Source organism: Enhydra lutris, unplaced genomic scaffold (assembly GCF_002288905.1).
Source record: "Enhydra lutris kenyoni isolate GAN:26980312 unplaced genomic scaffold, ASM228890v2 scaffoldscaffold141, whole genome shotgun sequence".
Taxonomy (NCBI): domain Eukaryota; kingdom Metazoa; phylum Chordata; class Mammalia; order Carnivora; family Mustelidae; genus Enhydra; species Enhydra lutris.
In genome coordinates this window covers 505,870-525,731 of record NW_019154225.1, presented here as the reverse complement: position 1 = coordinate 525,731, position 19,862 = coordinate 505,870, and the positions used below count along the sequence as shown (strand labels likewise).

Below are 19,862 nucleotides of genomic sequence, written 5' to 3'. Positions count from 1 at the left end.
CCTTCTTTTGAGTCCTTTTGGCATGAAAGATGCTTCCCATTTCTCACCTGGAAAAGGAAGGCTGGGCCCCAGAGGAGAAACAGCATTCTCTGCCCTAGAGGGAGGCATATCAAATCATGGGCCTAGTATGCTGGGTCCAAGGTGGCAGCTTTGGGAGGATGGCAGGAAACCAGCGGTGAGAGCTGCCTGGTGATTGGCCATATGAAAGAGATAGCAGCTGGTGGCCTCTTGATGACTGCTCAGGGAAAGGAGGGTGGGGACAGCTGTCTGGCTATTGACCAGAATGAGAAGGGTTCCAGGTGAGATGACTGGTGAGTGGTCAGCGGCCCTGTGGTGACTTAAAGGTCCCAATGCAGGCAGTTACAAAAGTCAGTTGTCCAGTACTCCAAAGGGAGGGAAAGAGGGGCTTCCAACTCGCCTCCCTCCCCATGCCACTGGCATCTGACTTCACACACAATAAGGAGCAGCCCCCAAAATCCCTCAGACAGTCATACATGCTAGCCCACCTCCCCTCTCTAATCCTATGGTTTCCAAACCAGAACCTCTGCCTATAAAAATGTGAGCCACACAGAGAGCCACTGACACCTCTGTGCCTTTGCAGACCCTCCATGCAGCAAAGGCCCCTTGCCAACCCCACTACCCACCCTCTTATGCCCACCCTCATGCATCGTGGGAGTACAGTTCCAGGTTTTCCTTGCTGTTCCCAGAGGACTCCTCTGCCTGTGGAACTCAGCATCCCTTCCTGGTCCAGGTGAGCTGGCTCGAAGTGTCAACCACAAGTCCCTATGCACCAGACCTCATGTTGCCTTCCAAGCATATGAGCCCAGAAGTTGCAGACAGTGCACTGGACTCAGGAAACTCTCACTGCCTCCTGGAAACTCACTATTACCATGTTCTTGTCTCCCAAATTGTGTCCCAATTGCCAGAGAGGGAAGAACTGACCCCATGGGTCCTCCTGTGTCAAGACATTCAGTCACTCTGTAAGACACATGGAAGGTCAAGATATGGAGCACAAAGAACAATCCAAACCCAGAAAAGTGGAACATCTGTACAGATACATGAGAAATTTGAGATTAGTAGCCAGGCACAAATCCCCCTCTCCAGTAGAGGGCCCAGGTGTGGGGTGGTCTGTGAAGGTAAAGGTTGTTCCCTCTGTTGGGGACTTACTCCCAAATATCAATAGTTCATAGCTGTATGTCAAGATGTGGCCAGGACTTGTAGCCATTCAGAGTGCAGTACCCACACTGGGTCACTGTGCCCAGGTGCTGGTTGTTTCCATGGCTTGCCTCTAGCCTGGGTCTGACTTCAGGCTGATGTCCTTGTAACATATTAGTTGGTGAGATTTTATCTTTTGGGGAGTTATCTCCTGATTAGCCAAAGATGTCAAAACCAAAGACACGAGAAAGACCAGCACTTAGAGAGCTGTCCACGGGAATCTAAGCCATAGATAGAACTTTAAGAGAATTGGGTAGAAAGCTCAAATTCCTATAAACAGCTTTTAACACAAACAAAACAGTAATAAATAGCTGTCCTAGAAAGAATATAAGCCAAAGAATTCTTTCACAGTGTTTGTGGAAGAATAACAAAGGTAAAAAACAAAACAAAACAAAACAAAAAAATGCTTTTCACCTGATATAAAAGGACAAGATTGGAAGACGTTGCTTATCAGGGCTCCATCAACATGGCCCAGCATGAAGAGGGAGATGGGAGAAGGAAGGAGACCCCAGGCCCTGAGTACACAGGAATCCTAGGCTGAGCTCCTTCAGCCTGAGGAAAAGTCCTCCTTACTGGAAGGGGAGGAGGGGATGGAGGTGTCAGGGACAGGCTGAGATTCCTGAGACTCAGAGCTTCTTTGTCCAAATTTGGGGCATCCTGGTTTTGCCTTCCAGGCTATATTTTCAAAGGGGAAAGGTCATCACACATGCCCACCCCATGAGGAAATGGGAGGGAAGCTGGGCTGCTGTGTGGGTCACCTCCTGGAGTGGAAGTGGCATTAGCTTCAGGATATCTATCAGCTTTAAAAGAAAACCAGTTTTATTTAAATGCAGAAGGAGAGTTTCTGGGTCTGTGTGACACACGTCTCAAGATCATACTCACTATGGCACCACACTAGTCACTGCATTCTCCAGATAGTGGGAAGGGGTCTCCATGGCTCTGAGAAAGTGGCTGTCAACCCAAGGAAGCTGACAGTACAACCTTCCCATTATAGTCAACATTGTTCACATAAACTGACTCCTCTAGACCTCAAGGTCACACACTGAGGTGGTTGCCAGTCTAACAAAACGTAAATGGAAGTAGAGTTTCTATACACAGGTATTTCTACATAGACCACTTCGGACCTGAGAACTCACAGCCTTTGTGGGAAAACTTGGCTCCAAACTTTGGCCATTTAAAGTCTTTGTTTGCAACAAGAACATTCACTTTCCATTGGCCAAATCAAGTCATACAGTCAAGCCCATTCATTAAAAAAAAAAAAAAAAAAAAAGTAAATTATGGTCCGTTGGGAAAGCCATGACCAGGAAGGGAAGATGAAAAAATGGTGATACATAATACATTTTATTTTCTTTCCTAGCTTATAATCCCCCAAACAGAAGGATCTTCTTTATTCTTTGTTTCCAGTGCTCAGCACCATGCCTGGCATTAATAAACAAAGCCAAGAAGCTTGAATGAAAGAGTATGATGATCTTTTTTTCTAAACATGGTTATGGTTCTAATTCTTTAATTTTGTATCCAGAAGGATTTAGGTTTGAATCCAAGCATCCTAGTCTGTAGTTCAAGATTTTTGGCAATAATATAAATAATAGTAAAATTAAGGACAGATGGTATTTCTTGAGGGTTTAATGTGCACCAGAAATACTGCTAAGGATTTTAGGCTTGCAATATCATTTCAATCTTCAAACACATTAATGAGGTATGCATTGCTGTCTCCATATTATAGATCAGGTGACTGAGAAACAGAGAGGTTCAGTAATGTATTCAATGTCACACAGCTAGGAGGAGGTGGAGCTATGATGAGAGTCTTAAAGACTTAAAAATCAATTCAAAGTAAAAGATTAAACAAACAAGATGGGAAATAAGTTTGATGCAGTGAACAGCAGGCTGGAAGAAGCAGAGGAACAAATTAGTGATATAGAAAACAAATACTGGAAAATAATAAAGCTGAACAAAAGAGAGAAAGAAGAATTATGTATCACTAAAATAGACTTAGGGAATTCATGGATCCATCAAAAATAATTATATGTGTATTATAGGAGTCCCAGAAGAAGAGAGAAATGCAGCAGACATTTATTTGAGGAAATAATAGCTGAAAACTTCCCTAATCTGGGAAAGGAAACAGATATCCAGATACAGGAGACAAAGAGAATGCCCAACAAAGTCAACAAAAGCAGGGCTTCACCAAGACATTGCAACTAAATTTCCAACATATAGTGAAAAAGAAAAAAAAAAAAATCAAACTAGAAAGACAAAAGAACTCCTTAATTTATAAGGGAATACCCATAAGGATATTTGAAGATTTTATTCAATAGAAACATGGCAAGTCAGAAGAAAATGTCATGCTATATCCCAAGTGCTGAACTGAAAAAAAATCTGAAGCCAAGTATAGTCTATTCAGCAAGGCTATCATTTGGAATAGAAAGTGAGGTGATGAATTTCCAGAGAAGCAAAAACAAAGGTAAATGGGACAGAATAGAAAACCCAGAAATATACTCAGTATTATATGTTCAATTAATATTCCAAAAACAGGGAATAATATCCAATGGGAAAAATATACTCTTTCCTAAATGATGTTGTGAAATTTGGAAAGCAACATGCAAAAAAGTAAATTCAAAATGGATTAAAGACCTATATGTGAAAACTATATTTAAAATATGACTTTCTCTTTATATATTGCTTGAGATATGTCTCAAAATTCTTTTTTTTAATTTTAATTTTTTAAAATTTCTTTTCAGTGTTCCAGAATTCATTGTTTATGCACCATACAGTGCTCCATGCAATACATGCCCTCTGTAATACCCACCACCAAGCTCACCCAACCTCCCACCTCCATCCCCTCCCAAACCCTTAGTTTATTTCTCGGAGTCCATAGTTTCTTGTGGTTCATCTCCCTTCCAATTTCCCCCAACTCCCTTCTCCTCTCCATCTCCCCATGTTCTCCGTGTTATTCGTTATGCTCTACAAATAAGCAAATCCATATGATAATTGACTCTCTGTAAGTGGAGTTTCCAACTCAAAAAACAAAACAACAACAACCCAGAGCCAATTGGAGGAGATATAACAGAAGGGAATAATACAGAACTGACAGAAATCCATCCAATGAAGCATAAAATGACAACAACAATAGAAAAACTGAGAAGATTCACAGAATCAAACCTGGCTCTTTGATAAGATTATTAAAATAAACAAATCTTCAACAACACTGATCCAGGGGGGAAATAATAGAGAAACAGAAGATGCAAATAATCAAAATAAAGAATACAAAACAAGTAATTATGCCTTAACAGTTTTAAAAATAATAAAAGCCTATTGTGAACATATATGCATTAAAAATGTGGAAGCCTAGTAGATGTTTTCCCAGAAAGAAAAAAAAAAGATATCAAATTGGACACAGAAGAAAGAGAACATGAATGCATGAGTAAGATTAAGGATGCTGAAATTGTCATTAAAGATCTTACCCCTCCCCCAGACTCAATACCAAATAGTTTTACAGATGAGCTCTACCAATCTTTCAAGGAACAGTTAAAAGTTGTTCTAGAAAGCAGAAAGGATTAGGCTACCATCCCTTGGAAAGTCCTCTGTAATCTTGATTCTAAAATTATACATGGGGTGGATGAGACCTGAAGGGGAAGCCATTGACACATTGCATTTATGAAGATAAGAGAAAAACCTCAACTACAGTGCTTGCTATCCAAATACAACAGTGTACTCAAAACCAATTCATCATGATACAGGAGACTTGGCTCTGGATACAGGGACGTTTCAAATCAGACAAGGAATCCGTGTAATTTGCTACATTCATAGACACAAGGAGGAAAACCAAACAGTTATCTCCAAATGTGAGGAAAAAGAATTCAGTAAGATTAGAGCCCTTGAAAACCTGCAAGAGAAAGGAATGTCCTCACCGGAGAAAGTTTATGTACTCACAATCTATTATGTCAAGCATGCTTCATGGTGAATTTTTGGCTACATTCACTTTAAGTGTGTGAACAAGGATGTCTGTTATCAATATGAATGTTCACCGTAAAACTGGAAATTCTGGCCCAAACTGAAGAAAGAGGGATAAGAGATTAGAAGGTGAAACATAAGCTCTCACTCTTTGAGGACCAATGTCTTCATCTGCGTAGAAAAGGAAAACAACGGAATTAACAGATTAACTAGTAGAATCAGAAAATCTCTGCAATTTACCAATGTCAGCACCAACCAACTAGAACATAAAGTAAGAGTTAAGAAACCATTCACAAAAGCATCAAAACATTGATAAATATTTAGGAATTAATGAAGAACACCATAGAATAAGTGCCTTCTTCTCAGGTTGTGATCCCAGGGTCCTGGGATCAGGTACTGCATCATGCTTTCTGCTCAGCTGGGAGCCTGTTTATCCCTCTTCCTCTATCTGCTGCTCCCTTTGCTTCTGTTCTTTCTGACTGTCAAATGAATAAATAAAATATTTTTAAAAATAAAATAAAAAATAAATAAAGATATTTAAAAAACAAAGAAGACATAAGGATGGCCAACAGGCATATGAAAATATGTTCAACATCATTGATCATGAGGAAATACAAATCAGAAGTAAAATGAGATATCACCTCATAAATCATCAGAATAATTAAAATCCACAACACAAGAGACAGCAAGTGTTGGCAAGGATGTGGCTCAAGAGGAATCCTCTTACACTGTGGGAATGTAAACTGGTGCAGCCACTCTAAAAAACAGTATGGGAGATCCTCAGAGATTTAAAAATAGAACTGCCCTATGATCCAGCAATTGCACTACTAGTTAGTTCCCAAATAATACCAAAAAAATGCAATGGAATAAATACACTGTAATGTTTAGAACAGCATTATCAACAATAACCAAATTATGGAAAGTACCCAAATGTCCATCAACTGATGTATATACCACATAAATATATCTAGCATCTGTCTATAATGGATCAAAGTTGTGGTTTCTTCTATTGGAGATTTCTTGTGAGGATGCTTTCACAATGAACCAGTTGCACCATGGTGGGAAAGAGTAGGCTTAGTACCTGTGGATTTGAGTGTGTTCATAGTCCCAGTGCAGGGATCCTAAAATGGAGAAATCCCAAAGTTTCATGAGAACACATTCAGGTGATATACTGAATCAGACTGAAGGAAATCGGTCTTATTCATAAAGCTGCATAAAAATTCTTATTAATTCTTTCCCTTTCCTCTTCTTTCATCCAGACACAGGGTCCTGTCATCAGAAATCTGGAGAAAATAGAGTTCAGGATTAACATCCCAAAATTTTCAGCTATCTTTTAGTAGTTAAGCCCATGACAGAGAAGGAAATCAGACCAGAATTGAATATAAAGAAAAAAAGAGACCCCTGAAAAGAAGTGGTTGACTTTCATTTCTTAATTCTTTGAAAAGGAGAGTAAGCATCAAAGGAGATCAAGCAGGAATGGACATAGAGGTGTGGGTAGAATACAGAGAGATTGAGCAAAGTTTTGGAGGCCACATGGAAGAAAAGATGACCCAGGGAGGAGAAAGGTAGGATCAGAGGGAGAGAGAGTGGGAGAGAAGCATACTTCCTACTGAGCACAGAGCCAGACTCCAGCTCATCTCATGACCTTGAGATCATGACCTGAGCTGAAATCAAGAGTTGGATCTTTAACCAACTTAGACACTAAGGTTCTCCCAGACTTTGGTAACTTCTAATCTACTTTCTGTTCTATTAAGTTTCTGAATCTAGTTACCTCATATAATTAGAATTAACCACAATGTGTTCTCTTTATATCTGGTTTATTTCAGTTAGCAGGTTTTTAAGACTCATCTATGTTATAGCATGTATCATAACATCATTTGTATGTCTAAGGATATCCTATGTTCAATATACACCAGAGTTTTTGTTTTGCTTTGTTTTTCATGTATCTGTTGATGGACATTTGACTTTTTGCACCTTTCACCATTGTGTATAATGCCACAATTCACAATGGTATACAAGTATATTTTTATTCCCTTTTAGACAACGTTTTAGGTATATACCTAAGAGTAGAATTATTGGATTATGTGGTAATATTGTGTTTTGCTTTTTAAGGAACTTCCAAATGTTTTCTATAGTAGTTGTGACATTACACACTACCAGTGGCAAAGTATTAGGCCTCCATTTTTTTTTCATCCTTACCAATACTTGTTTATGCTTCATTATTATACTACTACTCAGTATAGTAGGTGTGAAGTCCTTTCTCACTATGATTTTAAATTTTCCTACTAACTAATTGTTTTGAGCATATTTAATGTGCTTACTGGCCATTTGTGTGTCTTTTTCTTAAACTTGTTTTATTTAAATCAATTTATTAACATACAATGTATTATTAACAATTTATTAACATGCAGTATATTATTGGTTTCAGAGGTGCACGCCTGTGTTTCATCAGCTTTATATAATATTCAGTGCTTATTGCATCATGTGCCCTCCTTAATGTCCATCCCCCAGTTGCCCCTTCCCCCCACCCCTCTACTGATCAAGAAACCTCAGTTTGCTTCCTATAATTAAGTTTTGTATGGTTTGTCTCCTCTGGTTTCATCTTATTTTATTTTTTCCTCTCTTCCCATATGATCCACTGATTCCTTTCTTAAATTCCATGTATCACTTGAAATCATATGATTTTCTTTCTCTGCTTGACTCATTTCACTATAGCTCTATCCATGCCATTAAAAATGCCAAGATTTCATTTCTGATGTCTGTTTAATATTCCATTGTATAGATATACCACTTATCCTTCATCCATTCACATTCATCTGTCAATGGACACCTTGGCTCTTTCCATAGTTTGGCTACTGTGGACATTGCTGCTATAAACATTGGGGTGCAGGTGCCCCTTCGGATCAGTACATTTTTTAAAAGATTTTATTTATTTATTTGACAAACAAAGATCACAAGTAGGCAGAAAGGCAGGCAGAGAGAGAGGGAAAGAAGGCTCCCTGCTGAGCAGAGAGCCCAATGTGGGGCTTGATCCCAGGACCCTGAGATCATGACTCGAGCCTAAGACAGAGGCTTAACCCACTGAGCAACCCAGGTACCCCAGTACATTTATATCTTGTATCTACCAGAAGTGCAATGTTTTCCAGAGTGGCTGCACTAGCTTACATTTCCACCAACAGTGTAAGTGGGTTCCCCCTTCTTCTCATTCTTGCCAACATCTGTTATTTCCTAACTTGTTAATTTTAGCCACTCTGACTAGTGTGAGATGGTTTCTCATCATGGTTTTGGTGATGTTGAAAATCTTTTCATGTGTCCATTGGCCAGGAATCCATCAAAGCCCTAGAGGAAAACACAAGCAGCAACCTCTTTGACCTTGGCCACAGCAACTTCTTGCTAGACACATCTCCAAGGGCAAAGGAAACAAAGGCAAAAATGAACTATTGGGACATCATCAAGATAAAATCTTTTGCACAGCAAAGGAAACAGTTGACAAAACCAAGAGACAACTGACAGAATGGGAGAAGATATTTGCAAATAACATATCAGATAAAGGGCTAGTATCCAAAATTGATAAAGAACATGTCAAACTCAACGTACAAAGAACAATTAATCCAATCAGGAAATTAGCAGAGGACATGAACAGGCATTTCTCCAGAGAAGACATAGTAATGGCCAACAGCCACAGGTAAGTCTTCTTTAGAACACAAGTTGTTAATTTTTCCCCCTGCATGAGTTATTTGTATCTTTGGGATTTAAAACATGATCAGCTATATATCTTCCAGATTTTTTTTATGTATGTTGTCTATTTTTTCTGTATGTTGTCTATTCCTTTTCCAGAAAATTATCTTGATGTACAAAATGTTCTATTTTAATGTAGTCCAATTTATCATTTTTCCTCTGTAGCTTATACATGTGGTGTTACATCAGATATTCCATGATAAAAATTGAGACCATCAAGTATTGGGTTTCTTTCTTTCTTTCTTCTTCTTTTTTTTTCTTTCTTAGAGTTATATGTATTCAGCTTTTATATTTAGGTCATTGATCTGTTTGCATTAATTTTTGTAGGTGGTGTGAAGTAGAAAGCCAGTATTATTCTTTTGCATTTAAAAATTCAGCTGTCAAAATGTCACCTGTTAAATACATAAATCTTTCCTCACTGAATGGAATTTACATTCTTCTCAAAAAAAATCATTTGGCCATAGATATTTGTGTTTTTTTCTGATACATTGATTCTCTCCCAATGGTATATATTTTTCCTTCTGTCATTACATTGTTTTGAAACTAAAAACTGACTTATTCTTCTTTTTCAAGATTGTTTTGTTATTTGAGGCCTCTCACAATTCCCTGTGATAGAGGATCAGCTATCTCCTTTCTACAGATGGAACTATTTGAATTTGGTAGGGATTGAATTGAATCTGTAGATTAAGGAGTAGTAACATGTGAACAATATTAAGTCTTCTGAGGAACACATGGGATCTTTCTATTAATTATGGTGCATTATTTAACTTAATTCTACAATAATTTATAATAGTGTTCATGTCTTTCATTATCTGCCTAAATTAATTTTAGGTGGTTAATGATTTTTTTATATTACTGTATATATAGCTATTTTTTTATTTGTTCATTGGTGGTTTACTGTATGTCTTGCCTGATTTTTATTCATTTCATCTATAACTGCTGACATATGTGTTTTTATATTGTGTAATGGATTTCTGATTCATCTTATTATTTCCTTTTGTGTATATTTTATTGATATCCTTTTTTTACTATTAAAGCTATATTTCTCATTATAAAATCATAGCAATCAAATTTTATTTTGTACAAACTTAATTTTAATAATATAAATGCAGTTTTCCTACATAGGTTCACTCCACTTTTCTGATATTGTTCAGTATTTACATATATAGATATAGATATAGATATAGATTATATATATATCTTTAGATTGTGGGTTGTGGACTAGTAATATTATTTATGTTTTTGGCAGTTTCCTTTGTGAATATGCAAAAATTGTAGTTACTCACTAAAAACATAGTAATGCTGATTATATATTCCCTCATGCATTTACTATTATTAAATTACTTAAATTTCTCTACACAACACTGATTTATTGTCAAGTTTCTTTAATTTTGATCAGAAGAATTCTCTTTAGCATTTTTTATAAGAAAATTCTACTGGTAACACAATATCAATTACTATTTATAGGAGAATGTCTTACTTCCTCCTTTATTTTTCAGGGGCAATATTGCTGGATATTAAATTTAATTTTGAATGTTTTTTTTTTTCTTGCAGCACTTTAAATAGCCATGTCACTGCCTATAATGCATAGTTTCTGAGGAGCTATTTGTTAATCTTGTGTAGAATTCCCTGTACATAAAGATTTGATTCTTGCTTTTTGCTTCATAAAATCAGTCATTGTCTTTGGCTCTTTGTCTTTGTCTTTATGTATTAGAACAGTTTTGTTAGAATGTGACTTGATGAAGTAATTTTTACATTTATCTTTCTCAGATTTTTAAATTTAATTTTAATTATTTTTAAAAATTTTTATTTTTTAAATTTCTTTTCAGTGTTCCAGAATTCATTGTTTATGAACCATACCCAGTGTTCTATGCAATACATGCCCTCCATAATACCCACCACCAGGCTCCCCAACTCCCACACCCCTCCCCTCCAAAACCCTCAGTTTCTTTCTCAGATTTCTAAAGCTTCTTGAATTGGTAGATTTGTGTCTTTTACAAATCATGGGGAATTTTGTCTATTATTTCTCCAAATAATATTTCTCCCACTATTTTCTCCTCATTATACTTCTGTAATGTGGATGCTGGTCTATTTGATGTTGTCTCAGAGGTTTCTTAGGTTCTAATCATTTTTGTTCTGGTCTTCAGAGTTAATATTCACTAATAGTATCTTCAAGTTTCCTGATTCTTCTATCTGCTCAAATCTGCTTTTGAAATCTAATAGTGAATTTTTCACTTTATTATTCTTTTGAGCTCTAGATTTTTACTTAATTTTTAAAATTTCCATTCTTTTGTTAATATTTTCATTTTGCACATATGTAATTTTCCTGGTTTCTGTTATTATCATTATCATTATTATTATTATTAATTTTAATTTTACAAGAGTTTCCTTTAGCAGTTTGAGCATAGTTTAGATATTTGTTTTAAAGTTTCCCTCTAGTCATTTCAAAAACTGGGCTCTGTCAGGAATATCTGTCAATTTATTTCATTCCTTTGGGATTGATTTTTGTATACATCTTTATTATTTTGTAAGTAATAGATATTTTCCCCTTATAACTGGTAACACAAGAAGTTTCCCTGGGGAATTCTACCAAACTTTCAAAGAAGAAATAACACCTATTCTCCTAAAGCTGTTTCAAAAAGTTGAAGCAGAAGGAAAATTTCCAGACTCTTTCTGTGAAGCCAGCATTACCTTGATCCCCAAACCAGGCAAATACTCTACTGAAAAGGAGAATTTCAGGCCAATATCACTGATGAATATGGGTGCTAAGATTCTCAACAAGATCCTAGCAAAGAGGATCCAACAGCACATTAAAAAGATTATCCCTTTTTAAGGTTTCTTTATTTTTTTAAACTGCTACTGGTGCTAGTTCTCCATTTATTTAGGTACCATTCCAATTTACTTTTGATATGCATTTATTTGTAGTTTATGGTCACTGTATATCTGTGCTTTATTTCACTTTAGTTTGCATATATCTATCATATTGACAGAAATTCATTCCTATTCCAGGAACTCGATGAGAAGAGTTTAAAAAAAAAAAAAAGAAAATATATATACTAAAGGCAACTCTTCTGGTCTTTATATATTGGCTCTGTGCTTGAGTACTAATTATTCAACAATTAGATAGCATTGCACTGATCCCAGTGATCTGCATGTGGTGAAAGCTTTGGACCTTCTCCAGTCTTTTCTGAGCATTCATATGGTTTTCTTTTATTTATTTTTTTAATTTTTTGCACATGAAGCTTTCTTTCTTTTTTTTTAAGATTTTATTTATTTATTTGTTAGAGAGAGAGAGAGAGCATGAGCACAGGCAGACAGTGGTAGGCAGAGGCAGAGGGAGAAGCAGGCTCCCCGCCGAGCAAGGAACCCAATGTGGGACTCGATCCCAGGACACTGGGATCATGACCTGAGCCGAAGGACGCCACTTAACCAACTGAGCCACCCAGGCATCCCGCACATGCAGCTTTCTAAAGATTTATTTATTTTAGAGAGAGAGAGAGCATGATCCTGAAGAGCAGAGGGAAAGGGACAGTTTCAAGGGGACTCTGCACTCACTTCAGAACCCCATGTGGGGTTCAATCTCATGACCCAGAGATCATGATCTCAGCCAAAACCATGAGTGAAATGTGCATTGGCCAGACACCCCTTCATGTAGGGATTTAGAAAGCTTCTGGAAAGCTTTAGAAAGGCTTTTTCCAATGTCCTAAATTCCCAGTGAGTTTCCCATGGCATTTTCTCCTGGCCTTTGTCCCTCTATTGTTTTTGTTTGTTTGTTTGTTTGTTTTGTTTTTGTTTTTTGTTTTTTGTTTTTAAGATTTTTATTTATTTGACAGAGAGAGATCACAAGTACGCAGAGAGGCAGGCAGAGAGAGAGAGAGAGAGGAGGAACCAGGCTACCTGCCTAGCAGAGAGCCCGATGCAGGACTTGATCCCAGGATCCTGAGATCATGACCTGAGCTGAAGGCAGAGGCTTAACTCACTGAGCCACTCAGGCGCCCCTAACTCCATTGTTTTAACTAGTAATATTTTCCCAAGGCATATGGGTTATTATTTTTTATTACATAATTTTTAGTAATGTCCATTGATCTTCCAATCTGCACTGCAAATTAAGTCAGACAAACACCTTATATATCATTCAAATAATCTCCTGACTGATTTGAATAAGCACACACAATAATATGTGAGTCTTTGGTTTCCTCTCTGTAATGATGTGAAGGTCTTCTCTTTCCCCTCTAAAACCAAGGACTGTGATTCCATGCTGGGAATGTTGTCTGCCACCACACATAGACTTTGCTATGTCCAATATAGTAGATATCAAGTAGATATATCTACATTTTATATTTGCTTGGTATATGGAATTCTTATATGATTACTATTAAATATGCCCCTGTCAATATATGAAACCGAAATCTCACATTACTGCACAATGTCTCCATACATTATTTATGTATTTCCTGGTGACTTTCACTTCCTCACAGACAGAAATTGGTTTAAGATTTCTCTTTTCAATGAATAAATGTTGGATGTATTTGACATTTATGCATACGAATATAGTTTTATTTTATGTGAGATATGAAATAACCAATGTTCATAAAACAATATCCCAAATAAACATGATTTTATTTGAATAATTTGAACTAGTTCAAACTTATAAATTCCCTTATCATCACATATATGTGGATATAATTCAGATTTATTTTATTTAGTCTTTAGGTTGGATTTTTCTCCTGACACCAAGGATTGCCAGACTTTCATATTCACTATGCACATATTCACTATGCTTCTGCAAAATAAATCTTGCAAAATGCCTCAATTTTGATATCTACTATATTGGACAATAAGATTTTCCACACATATTGAGTAAATGATTTTTAGTTGAGTTATTTGTTGTTAAAAATTGTCACAATAATGTTGCTTTGTTTTGTTTGCTTAGTGTATAGTTCTATCATTGGAAAGGAATGTTTTTCAATTCTGTTTATATTTTTTATGCTATAGAGTACTGTCTTCTGACTATGTCTATAGTGGCTTTAATATTGAGGAATACAAATCTAAAGTCATACTTGGAAGAGTGAATATCATGGACAGCAGCAGCTAAGAGTCACTTGGTAGGGTTTTCTTTCAGTTACTATGAAGACATTTTAAATTCTTTCCATAGCCGCTTTACACTTTTTTCAGCCCCAAGGGAAGAGTACTCTGACCCTCACTAAAGAAAAATCCTCAGGGAATCTGTATATGTCTCAAGGTAGAAGATAGTTTTCCAAGGCTCAGTGCTGATGAAATTCTAATTGTTCTTTACAAGGGGGAGTTCAGAACATGTTCTCCCTTCATCCTGGCTACAGGGATTAAAAAGAGAGAAGAAGAAGAAAAAGAAAAAGAAAGAAATTTAGTGTTTATCTGTAGCACAGATGGTATGCCACAACCAATGACAGAAGTGAGGAAATTCCTTAGCTAATTTCATTTATGATTTAATTAAATGCAGTATTCTCTAATACATAGCCTTGATGTAAAAGGAGATTTTAAAGAAAATTTAACTAATGCATTCCATTTCTGAAAAATAATCAAACAGATTATATGCTGTGAGTATATCTGGGGGGATATAATCCATGTTATTTCTTGCTTTTCTAGAGAGCAATGTGGTTATTACATAAGAGGATTTGAATAATTTTGGATTATTACTTTAATATAAGACAATATACCTCCTTAAACATTCATTGGCATGTAGGATGAGAAACTATAGCTTATCAATTAAAACCGCCAAATTAATTTATCTATCTAGGTAGATAGACACATATGATCCTATTTATATTTAAATATTATTTTCTTTTTATAAAAGTGTTAAATGCTTAAAATTAATTTCTCTACCATCCAGTTTCTTCCTAAGGTTATACACATCTAGCGAGTCTATAACCATATTTTTAGCTAAAAGTAGTATTAGATGATTGTCACATTAAAAAAAAAAGAGAGAAGAAAAGAAAAGTGTTTTTTTTTAATAATGTTCATATGATTCTGTTTTGAAACATCTATATGTGTTATTTCTAAGTAGTTATTTTTTTCTTCTTACTATTAATGCTAGGAGGAAAAGAATCATTCAATGTCTTACTCATAATGGCAAGAAAACTTACTTTGGTCACTTAATCATACACAAATGATACAAATACCAATTTTTTTTTTCTTATGGAACCAGAGAAAATCAATAAAATACATATTTAAAATTAGTCCATTTTCTCCTCCAAAATTTTCTTAAATTATAAATTATACAATGATTGCTGTCATGATATTCTTCAAAACCTTTTTGAGTAGTGGTATAGCCTCCAAAAAATGAAACTTTATTTTGTTGAAAAAATGTTAGGATTTTAAGAGATTAATATACACAGGTTGGTTTAATGGGATGAGTAAAATATTTCCTCTATACTAACATAACTTGACTTTTTAACCAGGTATAACTAGTAATTTTTATGATATATATATATCTTTAAAAATTCTACTGGATAAAAAATATCCTACAGGGGCAATTAATGCTGTGGCATAAAAAGTATATACAAGTTTCAATAGAATTTTATCATCCAAAATCCCATAATGTTTAACTTGGATATTATATATATATATATATATATATATATATATTTACATATAAAGGAACATCTTTATTATGGGTACTAATAATTTCTCTACCCTAATTTCTATTTTGTTGTCTTGATATTTTAGCCTTAATGGAATAACCCATTGAAATACATTGTTTCTCTACAAACAGGATTTCTCTATCTTTTCTTAAATTTGGCAAGAATAATTTAAATAACTGTAGTTGTAGTGTTTTATTCACTTCAGGATTTGATAATTGGGTATACCTCACATAAAGTAAGCCTTCTCAATGTTCAAGCTATGAAAATTCATCTTATGTCCATTGAAGGATAAATTTATTTCTGACTTTGAAGTTATTTGCTTGACTGTTCCTAACCACTGTAGAAATACTGGTGAATGTGATGATTCAAAAAATAAACAAATAAGAAGTAGCAAAATCAGCCTCAGTGCTGCTTTTCACCATGAGAGTTACATCTTCTTGTATCATTCATTTCCTGATTTGTCATTCTCGTGGGTTTCATGCACTACTTCTGGTTTCAGTGACAACCTGGGGCCATGCTGGTGGAGAGGGGGCCTAAGAACTGGCATTAGGATGTGATGGCAACTCTTACAGGGAAGGACTGGCCAATTCTGTTACTAGGAAATTTCTGAGAGGATGGTGCTGTGAATGATCTGGTGAGTGGCTCCCTATACGTGGTTCCAGTGCACTATGACAGGAGACTGTCACCCATGAGGCATTCACTGGACACTACCTTGGCATCTGGACTCTATACAAGTGTGGGAGGAGTGGGTGGATGGGACACCACCACCATGGATGGGGTTAAGACATTGGGTCAATGAAGAGCTGTGTTTACATCTTACTTTCGCTGTATCAGTTACAAGGGTTTTTTTGTTTTTTTTGCCTTTTTTTTTAATGTTCAGTTAGCCAACATATAGTGCATCATTAGTTTTTTTATGTAGTGTTCAATGATTCATTAATTGCATATAACACCCAGTGCTCATCATAACAAAAGCCCTCCTTAATAACCATCACCCAGTTTTGGCATTCCCCCTTCCCCCTCCCTTTTGTAACCCTCAGTTTGTTTCCCAGAGTCCAGAGTCTCTCATGGTTTGTCTCCCTCTCTGATTTCTCCCCATTCAGTTTTCCTTCCCTTCCCCTATGGTCCTCTGCACTATTCCTTATATTCCACATATGAGTGAAACCATGATAATTGTCTCTCTCTGCTTGACTTATTTCACTTAGCATAATCCCCTTCAGTTCCATTCATGTCAGTGCAAATGGTAGGTAGCTACATATTTTTAAGCAAATCACTCTTTAAGGTTTTACAGACCCTGTGCTCCAGGCTATTGACTCTGGCCTCTTCTAGACCATTCATCTCCAGAGAAAATCAAAGCTGGACACCTCTAAACTTGGCCCAGTGGCCAGCAGCTCGTTGCTGGCAGACCGAGGAATAGAGCCAGGATGAATCCCATCCCAGCAGTACGTCAGCTCTTCACCAACCCACACAAGCAATAATAGACCCCCCAACCCTATAATGCACATCTTTCCACAGGTTCCCCTTCCAGACTTCTACCCTCTTCTCTCCTCTTCATAGCCTGTGCAGATTTTGCCTGCATTCACAGTCCACCCATTTCCTCCAGGAAGTTTTCTGCAGCTGCTAGGCTTGCCTCTGAGGCCCACGCATAGGTGCTACACTTCTTGCCTTCATTCTCAGTATCTGAATATCCATGTCCTACATGGATCCCAGAGCGATGTTTTTTACCCAGAAATATGTTGATTTACTTTCTTTTTTTTTTTAATTTATTTTCAGTGTTCCAGAATTCATTGTTTATGCACCATACCCAGTGCTCTGTGCAATACGTGCCCTCCATAATACCCACCACCAGGCTCCCCCAACCTCCCATCTCCCACCCCTTCAAAAATTTCAGATTGTTTTTTAGAGTCCATAGTCTCTCGTGGTTCATCTCCCCCTCCAAACAAGTCTTCTATATGGATGTTGAATTCTATTCTTTTTGTTTGTTTGTTTTGTTTTGTTTTCTGGAGAACTCATGTACTAATCTTTTACCAAAACCTAAATGATAGCATGTAATGGAGGGTCACAAAGTTAAAATTATAGGTGTTTATACTCCTTTGCATTTATAAAGCAACTGGTATGGAGTAGGAGCTTCATTCTAAATGTCCTGTCTCCCCCATCCAGTGGCCTCTGCCTTAAGTTTGCTGTCCTTTAATCCATAGGATGTTAATTCCTCAGTGATGAAACAATGCCATGTTCTTCCAATAGCCACATTTTATATATTATCTTGGCCTGTTGTCTTTTTTTCTAAATTGTTATAGATTATTTATTTGAGAGAGAGAAAGCTCAAGAAGAGGAGAAAGTGGGGAGAAGCAGGGTCCTCACTGATGAGAGAGCTTGATACTGGGCTTAATCTCAGGACCCCGAGATCATGACCTGAGCCAAAGGCAGATGCTTAACTGACTGAGCCACCCAGGTGTCCCTGGACTTTGAACTTTTAAAACAACCTACATGGGTACAAACTCCACCCTACCACTTTAAGTGGTGTGACTATTAGAAAGCAATTTACTCTGTTTTTTTTGTTTGTTTGTTTGTTTGTTTTGTTTTGTTTTGTTTCATTTGTGGAGTGGATTATTAGACTATTTATTTTGGAGATTTATTTTGTAAATCAAGTGAGCTAATCCATGGAAAATGTTATAAAGAACTAACTATGTTATTGCCAGTCATTATCTTTTATTATTACTAGGAGTCTATTATCATGAAATAAAAGAGTACAAAATTATTCCGTTCTTGCTCATCTGCCATATTCTAGGCGTTGTTGGTTTATTCCAGATCAGAGAAGATGAAATATGGATGTAACGAACCAAACCAAAGTGACAGAGTTCATTTTGCTTGGGTTTTCCAGTGTTCTCCATCTGCGGGTCACACTGTTTGTGATATTTCTCACTGTGTATCTGCTCTCCCTCATGGGAAACACCCTCATCATTTTCATTGTTCTCATGGATATCACCCTCCAAACTCCCATGTACATTTTCTTAGGAAATTTGTCATTCTTAGAAATCTGGTACACCACAGCCACAGTGCCTAAATTGCTGGCCACCTGCCTCTCACAGGTTGTTACCATCTCTGTCTCTGGTTGTATAACCCAGTACTACTTCTTTTTCTCCATGGGAGCTACAGAGTGCATCCTTTTGGCTGTGATGGCCTATGACCGGTACCTGGCCATCTGCAGCCCTTTAAGGTATTCACTTCTCATGAGTCTTCAGCTGTGCCTGCGGTTTTCAGCTGGATCTTGGATTGGGGGCTTCATTGCTCCTCTCCTACCGACCATACTCATCTCCCACCTAAACTTCTGTGGTCCCCAGAAGATCAACCATTTCTTTTGTGACTCAGACCCAATTTTTAAACTCTCCTGCTCAGATACATTTTTGGTGGAGGCTTTGGGTTACACTTGTAGCTCTGTTGTGATTCTAAGTTCTTTCCTTCTCACTATGTCTTCCTATGGGCATATTGTGGTGACAATAATCAGGCTGTCTTCCCGGGAGGCTCGGAAGAAAACTTTCTCCACCTGTGCCTCCCACCTCACTGTGGTCTCTATCTATTATGGCACCATTATCTTTGCTTATGTTCGCCCTCCAGCCAAGTACAATTTCACTATTGGCAAAGTCATCTCAGTGTTCTACTGTGTGGTTACCCCTTTGGTAAATCCTCTCATATATACCCTGAGAAACAAAGATGTGAAGAAAGCTCTCAGAAAAGCTCTAGCACAAAAGAAATTGCTCTTAGCATGATATATGAATGATTTGAGAGATACTCTAAAATATTCAATTTATAATGGATTCCCAAATTTCACTTGTAAAAGGTAATTATTGAAAATTATATTATGAAATTGATACCAGCTAATATGGACCATTCTCTGTACTTTACATTTTTGTTTGAATTCTACTACAATAGATATTCTGTAATTACTATGTTTAAGAATATCAGTACAATGCCGTAATAATAAAGAGATAAATCACACCAGCTCCCTGCCCACAAGCCATTCACAATAGGAAAATAGGCTGGTTTAGGCCCATAGTTCAGTTAGGTATTTTCATAATTATACCTCATTAACATCCATGCACCAAAGATTGTTTTTGTTGAATGTAGCAGTGTTACTCCATTTGGTAGTTGTGCTGTTATAAACATATAATTTTGACCCTGAATATAACTTTCTAAATTAACATGTATTAAACACATATAATAAGCCAGCACTCATTTAAACTAGATTTTTTAAAAAATTATTCATATAAATAGAAGTAGAAAATTTCATTGGAAAAATAGCAAAATACTAGATAATTCAGATTTTTCTTGATAACTTAATTTCAA

At 36.5% G+C, this 19,862-nt stretch overlaps 1 protein-coding gene across 1 annotated transcript; it reads left to right on the top strand.

The window, feature by feature from the left end:
• The first annotated feature begins 18,343 nt into the window (after positions 1–18,343).
• LOC111139990 (olfactory receptor 11L1-like) lies at positions 18,344–19,285 on the top strand. Its single transcript, XM_022492384.1, has one exon. The coding sequence runs from the start codon at positions 18,344–18,346 to the stop codon at positions 19,283–19,285; it is 942 nt and encodes a 313-aa protein (XP_022348092.1).
• The last annotated feature ends 577 nt before the right edge of the window (positions 19,286–19,862 follow it).

Excerpts from the sequence above, each read along its gene's own strand:
- LOC111139990 (XM_022492384.1), top strand. The coding sequence starts at position 18,344 with ATGGATGTAACGAACCAAACCAAAGTGACAGAGTTCATTTTGCTTGGG.